General features: G+C 35.2%; 1 protein-coding gene across 1 annotated transcript in view; it reads left to right on the forward strand.

The window, feature by feature from the left end:
* Nucleotides 1–16239, forward strand: part of DYNC2H1 (dynein cytoplasmic 2 heavy chain 1) — a 306581-nt gene extending 290342 nt beyond the window's left edge. Inside the window, exons 88-89 of the mRNA XM_047752686.1 lie at nucleotides 10057–10173; nucleotides 15992–16239. Coding sequence (XP_047608642.1) covers nucleotides 10057–10173; nucleotides 15992–16150 — 276 coding nt within the window. The 3' untranslated portion in view covers nucleotides 16151–16239. The remainder of the gene's footprint in view (nucleotides 1–10056; nucleotides 10174–15991) is intronic.
* Nucleotides 16240–24120: the final 7881 nt, after the last annotated feature.

The following is a 24120-nucleotide window of genomic DNA, read 5'->3' on the forward strand; positions in this document are numbered from 1 at the left end:
AATGCAAATATGCTTATAGTCATTATTAAGTAGAGATTGTTTTTAATTCATGGGAACTGTAGGAGTGCTTAGTAAGGTAACTTTCCGTAAGAGTCAGTCTCTAAAATGATTTGGTACATATGAATACATACAATATAAAACCAATTCAACAAAAATGATTTTTCTTAAGAACTTAAGTGACTGCAGTAACCAAAGGTTTTAAATGTTTTGATGTTCTTATAGCGTTAAATTCTTTTGAATGTCTTACTATATTTCCACCAGTTTAAAGGATTTTTAATTCTTAGTTGACTACTGTTTAGTAACTTTGCCAATTTCATACTATCTTCTCATGCTCTTCAAATATCGCAGAAGGCTGAGAACTGGCTCAAATTTCCTGTTTTAGAAGTCTCTCTACTGTGAAACATTCTGTTTGTGGGGTTTTTTTTTTGGCCACATCTGTGGCATATGGAAGTTAACAGGCCAGGGACCTAACCCGTGCTTCAAAAGAGCCCCAAGCTGCCACAGAGACAACACCAGATCCTTAACCCCATGCTCCACAGTGGGAACTCACTCTACAAGACATTCTGACTTTGACACTGTATTGAAAAAAAAATCTGTGTGCTGGGATTATGTACTAAGTTCTATCAACTGTCCGAGTCCTTCCACAGCTTTCAAAACTAAGAAACCTCTATATATTTCACCTGGAATATGTATTTTCTCTCACATGCTCTCCTTTCTTCAACCTATAACAATCCATATATGTGGATTTATATTTTCTAGTAGTTACATTAAAATTAAATCAATATAACTAATTTTAACATTTTATTTAATCACATATATACAAGATATTGTTGCTTCAACATGTAATAAATAATTTTGAAATAAGAATGATATAATTTATTTTCCTTTTTGTTGCACAGAGTCCTTGAAACCCATCATATAGTCCATATTTATAGCACATTTCAATTCAGACTAGCAAAATCTCAAGTGCACCACACGCATGTGGCCATGGCTACTAACAGATAGGATAGTAGCTCTAGACAGAAAAGGCAGTTATCTGGAGAAAATTTAAATATCCTCTGGTTTTCAAGTTTTTCTAATCACTTTTAGTGTTTTTCTTATTAAATAATTTCAATCTAGTACAGAGAGAGAATAGTAAAATGAACCTGTATATTCAAAATTTCCAAGATTTAGAGACATTCCTTTTTCTCTTTTGTCTTTGTTGAAGCAATCCAGACATTGTTTTATTTTACCCATCCATTTCTCAGAAAAATCAGTATATTCTTAAATCAACACAGTATATTATCACACATATAAAAATTAACAATAATTCCTTGGCATCATTTAATACTCGGTTCATAACAATATTTACTACTTTGTCTCAAAAGAAAAAAAAAGAGAAAAACTTTTCCAATAGTTTCTTCAAATCAGGATCAAGGTCCAGACATTGTTTGGTTATTATGTACCTTATGTCTTTTCACATCGAGATCAGGCTCCTCTTTTTATTTCATACCACTGTTTGTTACAGAATCAGAATCACTTCTCCTGTATAATGATCTACATTCTGTATTCACCTCTTTGCTTCCTTATGATACTATGTAACTTTACTTCCTCTGTCCCTCATTTCCTGTAAAATGGAAGTTAGTTCTAGAGGAAACTAATTTTTCTAAATTTGTTATTCCTTCTACATTTATTAACTGAAATTCTGCAAAAAAGCCCCATCAACTAGGTCTATGTGTTTACCTAGATAACATGGAATACATTTTATGTAGAAAATAAAGAGAAAATGCTTTTCTTTAAAAAAAATATTTAAACTAGTGCTATTCAGAATATGGTGTTGATACATTATTTTCTGCAGTGTCCAATGACATTTCTTCTTTGTTTTTAGATATCAATGTGAACTTCTGATGTATTTAATGTGTTTTGATAAAGTGCATTTGTTCTTTTTCATGTGCAATATCCCTGGTCTTTGGATTACATAAAGTTTCTTCATGTTGATCTCTGTATCTTTTTTTTTCTTTTTTAGGGAGGCACCTGTAGCATATTGAAGTTTCCAGGCTAGTGGTTGACTCAGAGCTACAGCTGCTGGCCTACCCCACAGCCACAGCAACACCAGATCTGAACCAGATCTGAACTGCATCTGTGACCTACACTATAGCTTGTGGCAATGCCAGAACCTTAACCCACTGAGCAAGGCCAGGGATTGAACCCACATCTTCACAGAGACTATGTCAGGTTTTTAACTCTCTGAGCCACAATGGGAACTCCCTGACCTCTGCATCTTATTTTTGGTAAAATTTTATAGTGAAGTATAATATCATACAACAAGCTGCACAAATCTTAAGAATATAACTTTATAAACTTTTTGATAAACAGACAAATGAAACCATTATGCAGATTAATCTTAGTATTTTAGGGTATTTTTCCTCAAAACTTTTTATAATTAAATGGACCTAGCATATTCAGTACAAACTTTATTTTTTCATTGTATATGATGTATGTAATATACATATGCAACACATTGTAAATTAACTATACTTCAACTAAAAATATATAACATAGAAAAAGAAAAAAAAAGGATGTATTTGAGATACTACCTAGATGTTTGTCTACTCATTTTTTTTACTCTCTAATGTATTTTTTATTTTAAACAGTTGAGAACTTCTTATAAAGATGGGTCAGGTCTGTCATGGTTAATCGTCTCAGCTCCAGATAGATATATAATGATAGATAAAATATTTTAAAAAATGAAACTACAAACATAATCTGGCTTCAACTACAAGATAAGTATTTCATTGCATCAGAAACAGGACAAAATAAATTTGTGACTAAGTCTGAAAAACAGAGGTCTATTGAGCTCCAAGTCTAGAAGTAGGAAGCAATGAACAATATGCCCCAGCAGAGTAAAAGGAATTAATAGTGCTGTATCTGAGACGGAGGCTGAAATAAGGTTCATTGCTTAAATCCAGGAGTGAGCTTAGGCTCTCTAGCTCTCCAATAAAAGGAGAATGAATAAAACTATTGTAGGATCACCAGTAGTGTCTGTGGCACTGTAGAAAGCTGTAGGCCCAAGGAAGCTGAAAGACAAAGTCATAGATTTAACATTAGATACTGAACCACACTACCCACCAGATCAATTGCTTAGTACTGCAATATCCCCAACATCTGCAAAACAGAACCCCCAAACTGGCATTATAAATTTTTTAGCTATGTAGATGTGGGAAGGTCATTACTGAGGTATGTGGGAAAAAAATAAAATACCCTTCAAGATGAACCTAGAGGAGTTCCCATCGTGGTGCAGTGGTTAACTTATCCCACTAGGAACCATGATCCCTGGCCTTGCTCAGTGGGTTTAGGATCTGGCGTTGCCATGAGCTGTGGTGTAGGTTGCAGACGCGGCTCGGATCCCGAGTTGCTGTTGCTGTGGCGTAGGCCGGCAGCTACAGCTCCAATTCGACCCCTAGCCTGGGAACCTCCATTTGCCGTGAAAGAGGCCCAAGAAATGGCAAAAAGACCAAAAAAAAAAAAAAAGTTTGGAGTGCCTGTGGTTTCGCAGTGGTTAACAAATCCGACTGGGAACCATGAGGTTGCGGGTTCGATCTCTGGCCTTGCTCAGTGGGTTAAGGATCTGATGTTGCCGTGAGCTGTGGTGTAGGTCGCAGACGTGGCTCGGATCCTGCGTTGCTGTGGCTCTGGCATAGGCCAGTGGCTACAGCTCTGATTAGACCCCTGGCCTGGGAACCTCCATATACCATGGGAGCGGCCCTAGAAATGGCAAAAAAAAGACAAAGACAAAACAAAACAAAATAAAGTGCCTATCATATATATTTAAAAAAAAAAGATGAATCTAGAAACCAAAATCCATAATAAACAGGGAGAAAAATCTAATCCTTGAAAGGAAAATTAACAAAATCATTAGGCCAATCAAAATCTAGTCATTTGGTTTATTAATTTAGGGGGAAAAATCTCACAAAAATGTTAAAATATTTACTTTAGTTTCCTTAAATAATTACATGAAAGAATAACTTTCACTTAAAAATTACAGAATTTAACAGAATAGAAGCAGGCAGAGATAATACAGTTATATGTAGTTGAATGTGAAAACCAATCAGTAATCTTGGAAATGAAAACTATAATCTTTAAATGAAAAATTTGATAGATAAAATATACTCTATATTAGATGCAGTTGAAGAAGACATAATTAATTAGAAGTTAGAAGGAATTAACTCAGAACTGGTCACAGAGGTAAAGTATTAAAATTATGAAAGAGATATTATGAGATATGATAGTTTGACATTCTGACCTACTTCTAAAAGGATTTTTAGAAATATATATATATAGAACAGACAGAATGACAGAGAAGCAAAACTAATTTGAAACAGTAGTTGCAGGAATTTTCAAAAATTGGAAAATGATGAGTTATTAGGTGAAAAGCACATGCGAAGTACCAAAAATATTAAGTAGAAGCAAATTCAGGTTGAGTTACACTGTAGTGAATGTATACAATATCAAGAAAAATCTTAAAAGTTGTCAGACAGAAAAGTCAGATTTCTACCAAAACAAAACAAACCTTCAAACAGATTTCTAATCAACACACTAGATGCCAGAAGACAATGGAGTAATATATTCAAATTGATGAGGAAAATAATTGTTAACCTCAAATTTTCTTTTCATCTAAAATATCATTCAGTAATGAGAATAATAAAAAGATATTTCCAGAAAGCCAAACACAAGGGTTACCACTCTTAGAACTTCAATAAAAGTATTAAAACATGTAAAAAGGAAAGCCAGAGAGAAAGCAATATGTATGAAAATTCAAACGGAGCCTAAAAATTAGAAGATAATTTAATTTAGTATGTAATGTCAACTGTAAAATATAAAATTTTTATTATGTTTAAACAAAAACTAAAACTCTAAACAGTAATAAGTAGATTAAAAATAACATGGTAAAATAAAATCCGTATCATGTTCAGGAGAAGTACTGAATAACTTAAGAATTCTTTAAAATTCATTAGAAAATGTCAGAGTTATTCATTCAAGATATGGCTAAATACTTTAAAATAGATATTCAATCCATAGCAGAAAAGATAAAAATTAAACAAAAAGAGATAAAGAGGAAAACAACATGCTAACTGTTAGTCCCAATATATGACTAAAAACAATAAATATAAATTTTTAATTGAAGTATTAGTTGATTTACAGTTTTAAGTTAATTTTAGGTATACAGCAAAGTCATTTAGTTATATATTTTTTTCAGATTATTTCCCATTAGAAGTTATTATACGATAGTGAATGTAGTTCCCTGTGCTATACAGTAAATCTGACTAGGAACCATGAGGTTGCAGTTTCAATCCCTGGCCTCACTCAGTGGGTTAAGGATCTGGCATTGCTGGGCTGTGGTGTAGGCCAACAGCTGTAGCTCTGATTTGACCCCTAGCCTGGGAACCTCGATATGCCGCGGGTGCGGCCCTAAAAAGCAGGGAAAAAATAGGCAAAAGTAATGGTCATTACAAATCAAAGAAGGCATTGAGGAACTATTCGATAAATGTTTCTGAGATAGTTGGTTGCTTGTATGGAAAATGATACAGTTTGAACCATCCTACTATCATAAACAAAAATTAGCCTGAATGATTTATGTTATAGATATGTAACTTCTTTTTGAAAAAGAAGACTTTCAGAAACAAAAGCACTGGAAAATATCTTTATTTGGGATTTCCTTATACACACAGGAATAAAAGATTTAAAGGAAAAAGCTGATAAATATGCTACTTTAAAATTAAAAGACACCTTAGAAAATAAATATATAGACCATGGACTGGTTAAATATATTTGCATGTTATGTAAGTGATAAAGGATTTGTGCTTAAAACACACAAAAAATTTTACAACTCAGTTTAAAAAAAAAAATCCTGTTATGGGGAAAAGGGGAAGTAGGCAAAGGATTTCAACAGGCAACTTAAAGCGTAAACGTAAATGACTAATAAATATAAAATGCTTGTTACCACTAGTAATCAGGAAAGTGAAATTAAATCTCAAATTTGATCAGTTATAAATCTCAACAGGCCAAGTACTGGCAAGGTTATAGCATAAAATAAATTCTCGTACATGATATATGCATATAGATTGACAAGTAGGAGTATAGTTTACCTTGGGGAACAATTTGCCAATATTAAAGTAAATTGAGAATGAGCATAAATTTCAACCTAGCAATTTCCTCTCTATACCTAGAGAAATTCATATAGATGTATATAAGAAGACATGTACCACAATATTTATTGCAGTGATATAGTAGTAAAAAATTAGAAATGACTTAAATGTTTATCAGTAGAATAATTTTTTACATTAATAATAACAAAATGTTATGCAGCTGTTAAAAATGAAAGAACAAAACCCAATAAAAAAATGGACAGAAGACCTAAATAGACATTTAGCTTTGTCTAAATAGGTTGGGGTCGTAATAGTTATTTGGAATATACTTACATAATTGTGTTCAGCCTGATCCACACTACCTTTAGTAAGTTCGGTTTTGAGACTATAACCAAAGCCATATATTTGTGGGCTTTTTAAGTTTCATACTTTTGCAACTGCCTCCTCTCAGATGTTGTTCTGTTTTTGTTTTTGTTTTTTTGTCTTTTGTCTTTTTAGGGCTGCACCCGTGGCATATGAAGGTTCCCAGGCCAGAGGTCCAATCGGAGCTGCAGCTGCTGGCCTACAGCACAGCCACAGCAACGTGGGATCCGAGCCGCGTCTGCAGCCTACACCACAGCTCAAAGCAACGCGAATCCTTAACCCACTGAGAGAGGCCAGGGATCGAACCCACAACCTCATGGTTCCTAGTCAAGTTCGTTAACCACTGAGCCACTACGGGAACTCCCTCTCAGATGTTTTAATCAAAGATTCAAATGTGAATAACACTAGAGTACAGATTTTTTTTCTTTTTGGTTTAATGATTTTATTCTGTTTTGATTCTGTAAAGTTGAAAGCTATGAATTTATAAGCGAAGTAAGAATAGCGAGAGGAAACGATATTACAAGATATGTACATTTGGATGCCTTTCACTTAATTATTTGCATACAACTCACACAATACTTTTGTAGAGATGTCAAGAGGCAGCCTTTGACAGTGTGATCCTTTTAAGATAATGTAAACAAATGAGCTCTAATCTCAATAATTTCTTTGTATCCAAAGGATATGTGTCATGCAAAATAAGGTACTAATGACTACAATAGACTTCTATCAAACTTTTAGTAAAAAGGAAGAAAATACCCCATAAGTATTTTACTTACATATATATATATATGTATACACACACACAGACAGACACGCATAGTATTTTAACATGGTTTATCATTTGAAGGGAGTGAAAAACAGAGTGGAAGTACAGCACTGATCAAATTAGAAAACATGCTCTGTCATGTCACCTAGCTCTTTGATGTAGGAATGAAGTGATAGAAAAGACTCTATCTAGGACAAATTTGGGAAAATATTTTGCAAAATTATGTACTCTGTCCAGAAGTTTTTGAGTAAAATTATCCAGGTTATTTTTAATCAAAACTTTATTTTGCCTCAATTAAATGGATACACTTTATATAAAATAATTCTAAGTGTCTAGAACTTAGAAGATGGATTAGATTAAATGAACAGTAATAGCTAAAACTTATTGAACACTTACTATATATCAGGCAATTTTCCAATTATTTTAACTATAATGTTAGTTTTTTTAATCTCCTGCTCATGTTTTTGTTTTGTTTTTTTCCTGTGTAAAGGGATATTTACATACTAATATTCATACTCTAGTCTCTACCTTCTACTTGACCCCTCCCTTTCCAGGAAAGGTATCACTTTATGCTTCTATGAGTTTGAGTCTGGCGCCCAGGCCTGAATACTGTACCTTCCTATGCTTTTCTTTCGTGTATATATATATATATTCTGCATATATATATATTCTGCTCCTCCCCTTCAAGGCAGTCTCTGCATCTGGTGCATCTGTCTCCTTAAGGTTTGTACTATTACAACTAGAAATGAAGCCTTCCTAATTCTAGAGCTTTGTATTTGCAAGTCCGTTGCATGGACACCTGTTAGAGCCTCCAAACTGTCTTTTCAGTAATAAAGGTAACATTTGGGGCCTCTCTGCTTTCACTCCTTCCAATGATACAGAATCTCAGTGGAAACAAGAGTGCCATTTGTTGAGACCACTCTGATCCTTTATATATTGTCATTTTATTGTATAGACAAGAGCATATTGCTTTTTGACATCCTCATGTTTTCATTTTCTTTACTTAAAATTTCAAAGTAGGGAAATGATAGAGGGTGTAGAGAGAAAGGACAGATTTATAAAATGTTTATTGGTAGTAACAGGACTTGGTCATTGATGGCATGTGAGAAGTTCAGGAAAAGGAACCAAGAATGTCTTCGAGGCATCTGCTTAAGCAACTACATGGTCAGTAGTGCCAATTACTGAAATAAGCTTCCAGAGAATAAGAGTTCTCACCCCTCCCACCCCTTGGTTAGAAGGGGGAAATGATGAGTTGATATCTCTGTATATGTATGTTACATAGTTAAATTGTGACACTGGCAGTGGAGACTACTTTTACAAATTCTTACAGACACTAATTGAGCTCAAAACTCAATGAAACTTCTAGAAAAGACCTTAGAAAAATGATCTTGCCTACAGGGTTTCTAGCACTGAAATTAGCAAAGTACTCTTTAAATTTTAATTTACATTTCTTCAAGGCCATACTTCAGTAACTCTTGAAGTGGCCTGTATAACATCATATCAGTGGTATAGAAGAGAGAATATTGAACTTAGGGATTCAGTAATTCTATTTTTATTCCAACTCTTTCACTGGCAGAGAAGTTGCTTATCTTTTCATGGTACAGCAACCGTACTGCAAATTTAGCTATCAAAACTATTTGTCAAGGTGTACTCTGCTAGTACCTCTTTGCTCCTAAACCACTCTCTCACTAAAAGTCTAAAAATGATTTCAATTCTTCCAACTTAAAGTGTTCCTTGACCCTAAAATTCTATAGTACTTTCATTTAGTATGTTACAACCTAAAGGATACTATATCTATAAGATTGTTTATATTTTCTGTCAGCTTCCAATCATGAGAATATTGATATAAGTACGAATGCAAAATGCCAACTCTGCATTTGTTGCCTTTAGATAAACTCAGGGTAGATTAACAGTACAGAAACTAAAAGAATGAACACTTTTAAAGAAGAAATATGAAAGTAATATTACCAAAATAATTATATTGATTAACTCTCCTTTTTTATTCTTCTTTCAGCTTTGCATGGCATGTCAAGGATTTTTTTTTTTTCATTAAACTTTCTGATTTTTTCTATTCTTTAGAAAAGGATGTTAGAATTACAAGTAGGGAACACGTGTTCCTGTTCTCTGATATGCTTTTCTTTCCCTCTCCTGGAAAAGAATAATAACTTTTTGGCTTTTGTCACTATATTTCTATTAATCTAATGCCAAGGCATATGCAGTTATATGAATGATGACATTTTAAAGTATTGTTTTTCTGGAGTTCCCGTCGTGGCGCAGTGGTTAACGAATCCGACTAGGAACCATGAGGTTGAGGGTTCGGTCCCTGCCCTTGCTCAGTGGGTTAACGATCCGGCATTGCCGTGAGCTGTGGTGTAGGTTGCAGACGCGGCTCGGATCCCGTGTTGCTGTGGCTCTGGCATAGGCCGGTGGCTCCAGCTCCGATTCGACCCCTAGCCTGGGAACCTCCATATGCCGCGGGAGCGGCCCAAAGAAATAGCAAAGAAAAAAATAAATAAATAAAGTATTGTTATTCTAAAATATTTGCTTAAACTGAGAATTCAGCCCAAAGGAAGCTCATAGTGAACATTGGCCCAGGCCTTCACCTTCATCATCCTTAAATAAAATACCATGATTTTTATTTTCACGGTGTTTGAAATACATAGTCAAAATAGAAGTTGTTACCTTTCTTCTGAAGATAAAATATAGTAAATTCTGCTGTTTCAGGCTCTAATGCATAGTTTAATGGATAAACCATTAATGGATAAACCATAGTTTAATGGATAAACCATGTTTCCATGGCAGATCAGTGGCTTATTACTGGAAGGATGCAGTTTTGATGGAAATCGGCTTTCTGAAAATCAGCATGATTCTCCTAGTGTATCATCAGTTCTCCCTTGTTTTATGGGCTGGATTCCACAGGTAATACTTTTTTAACAAGACTAAGTTGTAATTTAGTCAATTCATTTTTTAAATTATCTTTTCAGTAACATATTCTTGGTCTATATATTTTTGGTTTACTTCCTGATCTCACCTGCATTTGAACAAATTTAAAGTCAAAATATTTCATCCTTTATAGTTTTTAAAATGTATAGGACATTTTAAAACCTTCATTTTATTATGGAAAAAATAACATTATACTGTTCAATTTCTAAATAATTTGTAGCCTAATAAGAAAAAAAGCCTTAATATGAGCTACCACGTATTATGTTCCTCTTATTTTCAACAATATGCTAAATGCTTTGTATACTTTCTATATTCTTCCTAGTTCTGCAAGGTGGATATTATTATTTCTTATTTTCAGTTGAGGAAGTGTGTGCTCACATCAGTTAAATGACTTCCCCATAGACAGGCATGCAGAAATCAACGGCATCAAGATGTTAATGCACATCTGGCTTTTATATTGTCCCATGTCATGATGCTGCTGATTGACAGGTGAAGAAACTCTCTTGACAAAGACTTATTCAGTTAATGTTTTCCCTTTTAAAGCCTTCAGTTTTTGAAAGAACTTTCAACAGTGGAACCTGGGGGGATATTTGCCTTTAAAATAGGACATAGTTTGGGAATTCCTGTCGTGGCTCAGTGGTTAACAAATCTGACTAGGAACCATGAGGTTGCGGGTTCGATCCCTGGCCTTAGTCAGTGGGTTAAGGATCCGGCATTGCTGTGAGCTGTGGTGTAGGTTGCAGACGCGGCTCAGATCCCTTGTTGCTGTGGCTCTAGCGTAGGCCAGCGGCTACAGCTCCAGTTAGACCCCTAGCCTGGGAACCTCCATATGCTGCGGGAGCAGCCCTAGAAAAGGCAAAAAGACAAAAATAAATAAATAAATAAAAATAAAATAGGACATAGTTGTAGATGAAGCACATAACTTTTACTTAACAGTAAAATTTTAAAATGTAAGTATGAATGTATGCCAGTAAACTTTAAAATTTTGATTCTATATCTATCACCAATAAAAACTATTTCATATACTGCCTACTACAAGAAAAAATGAGTTTTCTAGTTGGGAAATAATGAGTTGTGTTTTCCAATTATTATAAATCTTTTTTGTAAAATAAAAAATCAAAAGCATCAGAGCAATTGTTTTAAAATAAAAATTAATAAAGCTATACCAGTAATTAGCCGTTATTGTTCAAAGAGACACAAGAGCAATCTCTGACCTAAAGGAACATACATTTATGTGAAATTCTCCATCTTCTGCCCCTCCCATATTAGCTCCATTTTCCATTTTCCTTAGAGAAGGAATCAGAAGTTGAAATAATCTTTATTTCACCCCAGCTATTAACTCATGTAAGAAATTTGTATCAAAAATTGGTAAATTATGGAGGATACACATTAGGTATATGAACCAGATTGAAAGTTATATGCAAAAGTTAAGGTTGAAATTTACTAAGGATTTTAGCCACACATATAAAGTTGTATATGATAACAGAGATGAATTCAAATGAATCCATATTATGTGAAGTGTTAATATCTCTGGCAAACAAAATTAAAAGCCATATAATGACCTCAATGATGAAGGGAAAAAATGTAGGACATGTATAAACTGGTTCACTAAGGAGAAACTCCAGCAGTAAAAATAGAGCATTGGAGAATAACTAAGTGGGCATAAATGCAGAAGAGAATGACCTAAAGCATAGATATTTGAGGACATTAAAAACTCTGAGAACTCCCCAAATTTACCTCACACTCATTTACCCTTTTTATGCACCTAAACACCACCCCCATCCGGATCTAATGTTCCACATAAATATAGTTTGGGAAGCGCTGCATTTTGAGGTAGATCAGTCTTAGATAATGCTCTGTTCTGATATTCCACAGGAAGTTGGTTTGCCTTTGGTCTATCTTTTCAGTAAAAAATATTACTTAGAGTTTATAAGCCCCACTGTAACATAGAAATCCTGAACCAGTCTGAACTCCACAGGCCTACACCTTCCAACAGGCGCCAGAATTGACAGTTCGACTTCAGAAACAGTTTCATTCCCTGGGAAATTACAATTGCAAAATGATTTCTCAAGCCACTCACAAGAACAGTCTCTTCTTTATATGAAAATACTTTCACATGTATATGCTGAAAGCTCTGCCCTGTATGCACTCTGGTTTAAAAATAATAATTATTTGCTAAATATTTTTCCTATGTGACAGTACCCCCCCACCCCACCCCAGGACTTATTTTGAGAGCTATGTTGCTAACATCATATAATTTTAAAAATTTGAGGAAAGTATTTCTCTATCAAAATATGTTTTAAAAGAGTATCTAGACATTCTTGACAGGACAAAGTCTTTCAAAATATTCATTGTTGGCAAGTTGTTTTATTTCCTGTTTTGAGCTAGTTATTTTTTCCAGGATTGCATTACTAGTAGTGCCACTTTTATGTATGCTCAACCTCTGATTTACAAACGTTTTCTTTTCTTAAAAAAAAACCCTGTTCACTGACTTGGTTCATAAACATTCTGAACACATGTTAATTAAGTTAGTTGGACTTTATGCAAAAAATATATTTCTGATGAGAAATATATGTTGGTTTGCCTTCACATGTCTTATTAAAATGAAATTTGAGTCGATATTGGCCAAATAGTTAATACAATTAACCTGGGTAATTTTGGGTTTCTTTGTTTTCGGGTGTTTTTTTTTTGTTAGTTTTCTTTGATTTGTTGGCTAAGTGAAACAGAATATCACCATATGCCTTTGTAAAATGTCTTCTTTCACATATTTGCATATTGCCTTCTTTGTGCAGTACGTGTATACTTTTAAGTCACTTTCCCTGGGACAAGAGCATGAGTATAAGTAGTCACAATATATAGATTTTTAATTCTGTCAAACCAATTTGTTTACGTGTAATATTATATGATTTGAAATCTCCCTAATATATCCTCTTTTTTGCTTTAATTGAGCACTTAGCATAGTTATTAATAAAATTTTAATTTCATTCAAATATTTAAGTCCAGCAAGGTCTTATGCTTTGTCTGTTAAGAGAAACATATAAAAGAGGGAAGAGTGTCAAGAATTTAATTCAATTAAATAATTTTTATAGAACTTCTGTCTGCACAAAGTATTGTGCTAATAGTGAGAATGCCAGGGTACTTACTTGTCAGTTCCACTATTTCGATTATTTACTAGTGACCTAAGAGCAAGTCCACTTAACTTCTATTATAGGAGGTTACACCTTGTACCATTTAAGAGATTCAGAGCAATGACAAGCAAAATTTTAAGAAGCAACTGTGGTACTTTGCTTTTAGAGCACTATAGGTTTTGCTTGAAAGATTCGTATGGTCACTTTGAAACCAGCGAAAAGCCTATAACCGAAAACAGGTTTGGAAGGATTTGAAATATATACAAAAACTAGTAAACTGATAATAAAAATGCAAAAGAATCAACTTTGCATTACTCTTAAATTCCTAATTTAAAAGGAAAATTGCTTTCCATTAAAACAAAGAGATCTGGAGAAAATCATCTGAATAGAAAGGAATAGCATTATAAAACATATCGATGTGATGTTTTATTTTCATTTTTTACCATAAAAGTTACGGGAAGCAAAGCAAATGTCAGGTGGCAGAGGAAGATAATTTAAGACCTTTCCTGGGATTATAAATAGGCATCCATAATTCATATCATTTCAGTCCAACAAATATGTAATGTTTGCTCTTGAAGAACTTAAAGGCAATACGAAAAGAAAGGCTGCACTAGGTTTTTAACTTTAGGAATGGCTAATGAGGTATGAAAATTATAGGAATTTCTGAATCCTAAAGCTTTGCTATTTAAGAAGAATTAGAGAAGAGGGTAGAGATTAGGCAGTGACTAATATGGTTGAAAGTTATTTTTAATCCAAATTCCATATTTTTTCTGAGACTCAAGATTAATTCTCTCCTTTAATCCTTGTTAGGTTAACCTATCCCACAGTGGTGGTTTGTTTATTTTGATTTCTGGTACTGAGGATCCTCCGGGAAATGACTGACTTATTTCTAGGACAGCAAATGTATAAGACGAACTTATAACATCTTTACATGCTAGAAAGTAAGAAAGCTATTGAAGGCAACTAGGGACATAAAACAAAGCCAAAACTCTCAGGAGCCAACTTACAGAGTTCCCACTGCACAAAGATTGACACTTTGAACACTGATGAGATAGTAATTGTATTGCATTGAAGCACATTGAGTGTGTTTAAATCCACCAGTTCATAATGATACCTTAAAAAGAGGTGGGGGTGGTCATCAATCACCTATACAGCATACTAGGGAGCAAATTCATTATTTTAAAAGCCCACAAATAAAGGGGAATTAGGGAGCATTTATCCAGTCTCTCCTATATGAACTGTAACCTCATGGTAATCAAATGATTGATAAATGGAAGTTTCTCTTTATAAATATATATCTGCCTGGAAAAGAAGAAGGAATGATAGAATTAGATTATCATTTTGTAATCTTGAGTGTAAGTAATGATCACCTGTGGCTTCCAGTATCTGAAAAGAGAGACCATTGAACTATATGCCTCTTGATGGAAGTATACCCTAGTACCTTTGCAGTGTTTTTAACCAAAAATTGAATCTGAATCTGAACTTGCCTCCAGATCCACTTTACAGGAGTAAAGAGAACAGAAGAACATCCTGCCATGGGAATGTGGCCAACAGAAGTCAGAGTATGGGAAGCTCTTCGGTATAGCAAACAAATTGCAAGGAAAAAATTACAAAAAACCCTGTAAATTTAGGTGACATAAGAGACATAGCAACAAACCACAAAATAAAGGGCTTTATATGAATGGTTCTTACAAAAAACTGTTTTACAAATTTTGAGATAATGAAATAATGATTATAAAGTGATATTGAGGAAGTTCCCTTCGTGGCTCAGCGGTTAACGATCCCGACTAGGATCCATGAGGACACGGATTTGATCCCTGGCCTCGCTCAGCAGGTTGAGGAGCAGGTATTGCCATAAGCTGTGGTGTAGGTCACAGTCGCGGCCCGGATCCCACGTTGCTGTGGCTGTGGTGTAGGCCAGCAGCTGTAGCTCTGATTAGACCCCTAGCCTGGGAACTTTCATATGCCATAAGTGTGGCCCTAAAAAGCAAAATAAAATAAAATAAAAAATAATAAAGTGATATTGAGAAATGAAGGTTTTTATTGATAACAGTATTGTGATTGCATTTTTATATTTATAGACATATTTAAATATTTATAGATGAAATTTTATAATGAAGAGGACTTGGGTCAGAATAATCCAGGGCTCCCTGGTGGTCTAGTGTTTAAGACTAGTGCTTAACACTAGTGTTTAAGACTTGGTGTTTTCACTGCTGCGGCCTGGGGTCAATCCCTGGTTTGGGAACTGCGATCCCACATCAAGCTGCTGCACACCACGGCCAAAGACAGAGAGAGAGGGAGAGAGAGAGAGAGAGAGAAAACTAAAATATTCAAAATACTCCAATATCGGGGGCTAGGGGAAGGTTATAAATGAAACACCATTGGTCATGAGTTGATAATTATTGAAGCTGAATCATGGGGATATATTATGCAGGTTTTTATTTAAAACATTTCATAATAAAGTGTCTTATTATTTGGGAGGGTTTGTGTTGGTATCTTTGGTTATCTAATGATCTATTTCAATGTAGTGTATCGCTGTATTTTATCTTATTTTGTTATTACTCAATGAATTTATTACATTTATAGTTGTACAATGATCATCACAATCCAGTTTTATAGGATTTCTATTGCTGTATTTTAAAACAAAGTTAATTCTTTTCAAACAGGACGCGTATGGTCCATATTCCCCTGATGAGTGCATATCTTTGCCGGTTTACACGAGCGCTGAAAGGGATCGTGTAGTGATCAATATCGACATTCCATGTGGGGGCAGCCAAGACCAGTGGATTCAGTGTGGAGCGGCTCTATTCCTAAAAAATCAGTAGACCCTAATGACAACAAGAACTGTCTTAGCAAAAGTAAAATTTATTATTTAAGCTTTGAATAAAATATGTGTTCAGTCTACATTTCTACATTTGAAGTGTTAGTTCAAAATTATTACCATATAGTTGTCCGGTGTTATCTCATTGGGGTTTTTTAAAGGTTTTTGTTTTGTTTTGTTTTGTTTTTTGGCTGAGCCAGCAATATGTGAAAATTATGGGCCAGGGATAGAACCTGTTCCATAGCAGCAACCCAAGCTGCTGCAGTGACAACACCAGATCCTTAACCCACTAAGCCACAAAGGAACTCTGCATTTTTATTTTAATGGGTAATGACAGTATCTCATACCTTTTGAAGTAATAACTTAATGGAGTCAATGTTAAGGTGGAGTGTTTCCTGTGTAATTTTTCTGTGAGGCAGGTCACTTTTCCAGTGGCTCAAAAATTTTGTTTTATGTAAAAGATTTAAAATAGTGTATTTAAGGAATCAGGAGTTCCCATCGTGGCTCAGTGGTTAACGAATCCAACTAGGAACCATGAGGTTGCGGGTTCGATCCCTGGCATCACTCAATGGTTAAGATTCTGGCATTGCCGTGAGCTGTGGTGTAGGTCGAAGATGCGACTCGGATCTGGTGTTGCTGTGGCTCTGGCGTAGGCCAGCAGCTGCAGTTCCAATTAGACCCCTAGCCTGGGAACCTCCATATGCCTCAGGAGCAGCCCTAGAAAAGGCAAAAAGACAAAAATAAAATAAAATAGTATATTTAAGAAATCAGTAATAACTATTTTGGCTATCATTTTCATATCATAATTAATATAACATATTAATAATGATAGTCTTCCATGATTATATATATGTGTATATATATAATACGCATATGTATCTATGTATATATATATTTTTTTAAACATTGAAGGATGTGTTAGTTCTACTCTTTTTTTTTTTTGCTTTTCAGGGCCACACACATGACATATGGAGGTTCCCAGGCTAGGGGTTGAATTGGAGCTGCCGCTGCCTGCCTACACCACAGCCACAGCCATGCCAGATCTGAGCCACATCTGCGATCTACACCACAGCTCATGGCAATGCCGGATCCTTAACCCACTGAGCAAGGCCAGGGATCAAACCTTCATCCTCATGGTTCCTGGTCGGGTTCTTAACCTGCTGAGCCACAATAGGAAATCCCCAGAATGTGTTGTATTGTAGTTAAAATATACAGCATCTCAAAGTAATGCAAAAGAAATGAGGAATTATAGCACAGAAACCAGGATAAGAATTTTACAAATAGAATAATTAAATCATGAAAAGTTAGAATTTCACATGGCTTTACCATGTGGTTCTATGAAACAGTAAAATTCTGTAATTGCTCAAAACTGAAATATTATATTTTATATCATAATTTTAAAGTTTCTGAGCAATTTGAATTAGATTCAGAAATACTAATTACCTTTAATTATATTAACAAATAGAAGTTTGTTATTTTTCCTCATGTAGTAGAATAGTTGGGTCAGTTGTCATTCATGCAACCATTCAGGAACAGAGACTCATATTAGTCCTGCCATCTGAAATACATGGCCTGGGAATTCCCAGTGTGGCACAAAGGGATCCATCTTGGGAATGCTGGAACGCAGACTGAATTCAGATCTGGCATAGGGGTTTAAGGATCAAGCATTGCCACTGCTGCAGCTTATGTCATGACTGCAGCTAGGATCTGATCCCTGGCCTGGGAACTCCATATGCTGTGGGGTGGCCAAAAAAGAAAAACAATTAAACTGAATTAAATTAAAGTAATAAACATATGGCCTGGCATAGACATGCCAGTCAGCTAGAATAGGGAAAAGCACAGAGGCACACTCGGGGAAGGTGTCTGTGGTCTGTATCTGGAGATGTCACACATCATTTATGTTACATTCCATCAGAGAGAGCTTAATTACGTGGCTACACCTAATGCCTAGGTTAGTGGGAAATGTAGTCTAGCTGTGTGCTCAAGGAAGGGAAGCATGGAGGGGCTAGCCCTACCTGACAAAGAGCCCACTACCAAACTGCCTTCAGGACAAAGGCATAAAATGACTGAAAAATAGAAAACAACCACAAGGCCTTTAATTGATCTTCTGACTCTAAACATTGTGCTTGTAAATTATAATGCTTAAATTCAGTAAAATAACACGATCCAGACACTAGCCACATCCCAGTTGTACAAAGATGCATTAACATACTCTCTGCTCTTGAGACTTAAGAACTGATAGGACAGTGACAAGTGAAAATAGTATCACTGTAAATTCTTTTTCCTGATATTAATATGGCTATACCAGCTTTTCTTTTGGTTACAATTTTTTTTTTAAATTTAGGAAACAATACATGAAAATATAGAAAAACGTTATAGTACAATGAAATCAGTTATATGACACACTAGCAAAGGGCTGTGAAATCAGTTATATGACACACTAGCAAAGGGATGGTGTGACTAATTCTACTTGCTATATGTATTATTTAATCAAAGCTTACCAGCAATGGGTTAATTAATCTTTTCTTTCTTTCTTTCTTTCTTTCTTTCTTTCTTTCTTTCTTTCTTTCTTTCTTTCTTTCTTTCTTTCTTTCTTTCTTTTTTCTTTCACAAAACTGACTTTGAAAATTTAAGTTACAAATGGGTAACAAACACATTTTTTTGGTCTTCCAAAATGAACAAGTAGTAGCATGCTATGCTGTTTAGCTTTTTAAAAGAAATTTTTAAAATTTTTAAATAATTTCAAAACAAGTTAGAGCCTGTCCTATTCCCTTCTGCAGTTACATTTCAGAGGCACCAACTAACATCTATGTTATGTACACAGGCCATTAGTATAATAGCAAAATATATGGCCAAAAACAATATAGGAGAGGTTTGGGGTTATTTTTGCTTTTGTTTTTTACTTTTTACAGCCACACCTGCAGCATATGGAAGTTCCCTGGCTAGTTCCAATTGGAGCTGTAGCCACTGGCCTACACCACAGCCACAGCAACGAGGGATCTGAGCCGCGTCTGTGACCTACACCACAGCTCATGGCAACGCTGGATCCTTAACCCACTGAGCAAGGCCAGGAATTGAACCCCACGTCCTCACGGATACTAATCAGGCTCGTTAGTGCTGAGAGGTGTTTTTTTGTTTGTTTGTTTGGTTTTTTTTTTTTTTTTGGAATGAATGAGAACTCCAGGAAACTACCTAAAATTTGAGAACAACTCACTATCCGAGATTCTCAGTCAGTAGAAGCAAAACACAGATGTTGGGATGACCCAATCAGGACAGTGATTTTCAAAATAAAAACCTCAGCAAAGCAGGAATAGACGGGAATTTCTTTTGATGGATAGAGAACACATATGAAAAAACCTATAACAAAAATCTTTCTTAATGGGGAAAATCACTCCAGAAGCATTCTTTTTAAAATGAGAAAGACAAGGTTTATCACTTCTGTTCAACATTGTTAAGGGATCCTAATCAGCACAAGATGACAAGAAAAAGGCAGAACTGAAAAGCAAAAACAAATAAGAGAAAAATATATTTAGGAAAAAGACATTAGCACTCAGTCCCTCATCAGCCCTTTTAATTTCTGATTTTAATCTTCTAATTTTTGCAATCTTTAACACATGCACTTACGAAAATTTAAGGAGCAGAAACTAAACTCACTTTAAGCATTTCTCAGCAAGAATTCTTTGGAGGTTTTGTTTTTCATTCTGAGACTTTCTGCTCTAACTCCTGAAAGAAGATGGAGACTAATTATACGAAAACAGAAATGACAAAATCACTCCAGACACTGGGAACAGCTTTTCTATTTGACTTCTTTTCACTTATTTCCACCTGTCAAAATAAAGTGTGGCTGAGTTATCTCCCACCCATGTCCTCAGGAAAGTGTGAGCACATAGGAAACTGACCCCAGAGCATGGCCAGAGCAAGACTGCAGTGGGCCCTGGGGACACACAGGAAAAATAGAGAATGAAATAGATTAGACTCAAGATTAGCCATTTTACCCCTTATTTTTGACCCTCTTACCCATTAAGCATCTTGATAACAGGAAGTGTACTTTTCATGCTTTTATTTCTGGTATTTGCTTATAATGGAACTCAATATTTATCAAATCAATGACTAAAACTGCTTCCAGACAACTTAATCATCAGATCTGTCTCCAAATTATTTTAGATTCTTCCCCAAATCAACCCCATGCCCAAAGACTGTGTATTTCCCATCATTAAGGATACTTGAAGACTATCCAAATGTCCTTAAAGGAAATCTAAAAGACGTTCCAAAAATATCTGATTAAGGAGAGCGTCATCTTCCCTATGTGATAACTTAAAGAAGACAGCTACTTGGGATGTGCAGTTCTTAAAAGCTTTTGGAAATGAAAAGGATGTAGAGACTGAATTTTTTTTAATATTGTCTTGTTTTTTCTTTATTGTCATACTTTCCTAAATACTTTATTGTTCCTTGTGGACCTGAAATTTTCTACATTTCAACCAGGGGGAAAATTATGATATTTTTATTAATAAGGTAGATTTTATAATGCATACCAGAGGATCTGTGTTATAAGGAGTAGAGGTATCCTGTCAAGGTCCAAAAGCTCAAATCAGTTATCCTCTTTAGTTTATCGGTGTTTTTTGTTGTTGTTGTTTGTTTGTTTGTTTTGGCCATGGCCATGGCATGTGGAAGTTCCTAGGGATTGAACTTGTGCCACAGTAGCGACCCAAGCCCAGCAGTGACAAGGCCGGATACTTAATTTCTTGCACCACAAGGGAACTCTCCTCCTTAGTTTATCTGAAGCCCTTCCAAATATTAGTACTGTAAATCTCCTCACTGAAAAAAAAAAAAAAAAAAAGAACATATGCAAAGAGTTGAGTCATTGGTAGAAAGACAGGAGAAAAATAAAATAAAATCCAGCTGAAAGAAAGAAAGAAAAAAAAAAGCCAAGCCTGTTGAGAATGTCTCTGCCTGTGCTGATGTTTTTCATACATGTAGACATGGCAATCAGCTTTTTTTTTTCTTCACAAAAGAAGAAGGAAAAACAAGTATCATCCATGCTATAGGTCTTATTGATTCTCTTTATTCTATGCCTATTTTTCTCCTTTGTCCTTTTTTCCGGTTCCTGAGAACCATACCAAATGGGATTAAATCCATAGAAAATTAAAAAGGCAAAAGCAGAGACAGGAAGGTGGATGGATAGATGATCTCTGATATTTCCTTGCTTTAGAAGTGGATAAGTTATTGGTTAACACAATAAGGGTAAAGAATAAAACAAAATTTGTGGAACGTTTTGTGGAAAGATCACAAAGCAATGAAAATACCAACTAAAATCACACAAAAAATAATTGAATCACATCATAGCCTAGGTATAATTTGGAATATTTATTAAAGTCAGTGACACCCATGTGATTTGAAAGTTGGCTTTATTTCTATTTGAAATAACAAATGGTTATTAAAATAGGAATTTATTTGAAAAGAGCTAGTTCTGATGTAATAGTTCTATCTTTAAAATGCTACAGTTCCTAACTGGTTTATAATTTTAAAGTTACTTCCCTGCATATAAAGCACAACTCTTTCCACGGAAGACTGCTACTTATCCTTCTACCCTACAATAAAACAATGTTTAATTGGGTTAAATAGGCACTCAGAATAAAAACTGCAATTCCTCCTTTCCCTTATATTCAAGTGTGACCATGTGACTCAATTCTGGCCAAAAGATGGTGAGCACAATAACACACAGCAGCTTCCAGGAGCCTTCTTACAGGACATGATATGTCATTTTCTCTCTCCATCTCTTCCTCTATTCTGCTGCCTTGTACAGGGACCTTGGCATCTTGGGCCATGTATTTGTGACCACAAAAGGCAGAGGAACAACATGGAAGGAATTGGTTCTCTTTGTGGAGCATAGATGCCTCCCCTGAACCATTTAACGCTGGACTTCACTTACTTCATTTATACAGAAGAGATTGCAAACTCTAGATGTGGTATATAAAAGCCACTTGGCTGGTGGTATGGATAAACCGAACAGGACTGACTGCCCTCAGACAGTGCCTCCAAAAACAGCAACTAGACTCAAGTATTCAAACTGAACTAGAGCCCTAAGTTGGAAGCAATTTAACCTATGCTTTCTGACTGAGGTAGGCAGCAACTAAATAAAACTCTTGCCAGAGACACTGGCTGTACTTTTGGGACTGCACTTCTCATGCGGAAATCAGGCTTTAAGCTGCCTCCCTCTCTAAAACTTTCTGCCACTCTTTGGCCATAAGAGAGCTGCAGGTATGTAAAACAGCAGATAGTTACAGATATCTTTCCAAAATGAGTGTACCTTTGGTCACTTGGTGGAAGATAACTGCTTCATTGTTTAGAAGCTCCTTGTGGAGAGTTTTCTCTCTCAGGGGAGTTATCCAATTAAGTAAGGTGGTAGGAAATGTATTCTCGACTTGAGCAGAAGTGATCACTGACTCATCTCGGCCGTAAAAGTCTTTCAGGTCAGCCTCACCTCACTGTCCACGGTGGTTATGCTAAACATCTCCAGAATAAATTGGATGTGGTCTTCATGATAATTACATGTTTGTGATGTAATGGTAGTGAAAAAAGATAAAATATGTTATACAGGACAATTTCATGTGTAAATGTATGTATATGGCATATCTCTTATTTGAGAGGAAGGTATTTTTAAATATTAAGTGATGATTATCTCTGGAGAGAATAATGAATGACAGGTGATTTTTTTGCTTTACCTTGGGTATATTTTTACATTTTTCAAATATTTGAGAATGTATTGCCTTCACAATTAAAACACTAATTTTTTAAAGGAAATAAATAGAACTGTAAACTTAAAAAAACAATGTGTACAAGTTAGCTTCTCACATTCTGAGATCATTCCTTTCAAAGTCCATTAATTGGCAAGATATCTAGTCTATTTGTAGTATGTGTTGCTATTGATTAATTTAGTCATAGCATCAAGTAAGGGTTCATTGAGATTTGTATATAACTGGTATTTGATTAAATTATTTTAGATCAAAAACAAAGGTGCCACATCTTTCTACCTTAGCATATATGTAATTTTAAAGTTCAATATTTGTAATAAGGAGAAACTAGGGAGTCAAGAGAAAGTTAAACTGAAGGCAGTTTTAAAGGCTTATATTTAATTGCAGAGTGACAAAAGCCCAGGACATGGAGTTAGGACACTAGGCTGCCAGTGGCCCCATCACTTTTACCTAGATGTCTGATCCCTCTGAGCTTAGAGGTCTTCATCTATGAGATGTGGATCACTATTCCTATTTCAAAGTGTGATTTAAAGAGCAAAGGAGTCCCCTGGTGGCCTACAAGTTAAGGATTCAGCTTTATCACTGCTGTGGCTCAGGAACTTTCACATGCTATGAGCACAGCCAAAAAAAAAAATTAATTTAAAAAATAAAAATAAAGAACAAATGAAATGTTTGTTTTTGTTTGGTTGGTTTGTTTTGCTTTTTAGGGCTGTGGAATATGGAAGTTCTCAAGCTAGAGGTTGAATCAGAGCTCCAGCTTCTGGCCTATGCCACAGCCATAGCAATGCAGGTTCTGAGCCGTGTCTGTGGCCCACACCAGAGCTCACGGAAGTGCTGGATCCTTACCCCCTGAGCGAGGCCAAGGATCGAACCCTCATCTTTGTGGATTCTAGTCGGGTTTGCTACCACTGAGCCACAGCAGGAACTCCAACAGCAAGTGAAATATTATGTGGTAACATTTCATTAACTAGTATAAATTTAAATTTAAGTCACTGTTATAACACCTTGAGACTGAACATGAATTTAAATGCTGAGACAAATTACAAATTAGTTTCATATAAAACTTTACTTCACTATTTAGAAATAAGCTGAGAATGATTTGATTATAACATTCTCAAGTTTTATACTACCTGGCTTATTTGTGATTATGTTGCTAGTGTTAAAAATCCATTTTGACTTCACAAGATGAACCACAGTTAATCAAATACTGTCATTTGTAGCA

The sequence above is a fragment of the Phacochoerus africanus genome, chromosome 11, assembly GCF_016906955.1.
Source record: "Phacochoerus africanus isolate WHEZ1 chromosome 11, ROS_Pafr_v1, whole genome shotgun sequence".
Classification (NCBI taxonomy): domain Eukaryota; kingdom Metazoa; phylum Chordata; class Mammalia; order Artiodactyla; family Suidae; genus Phacochoerus; species Phacochoerus africanus.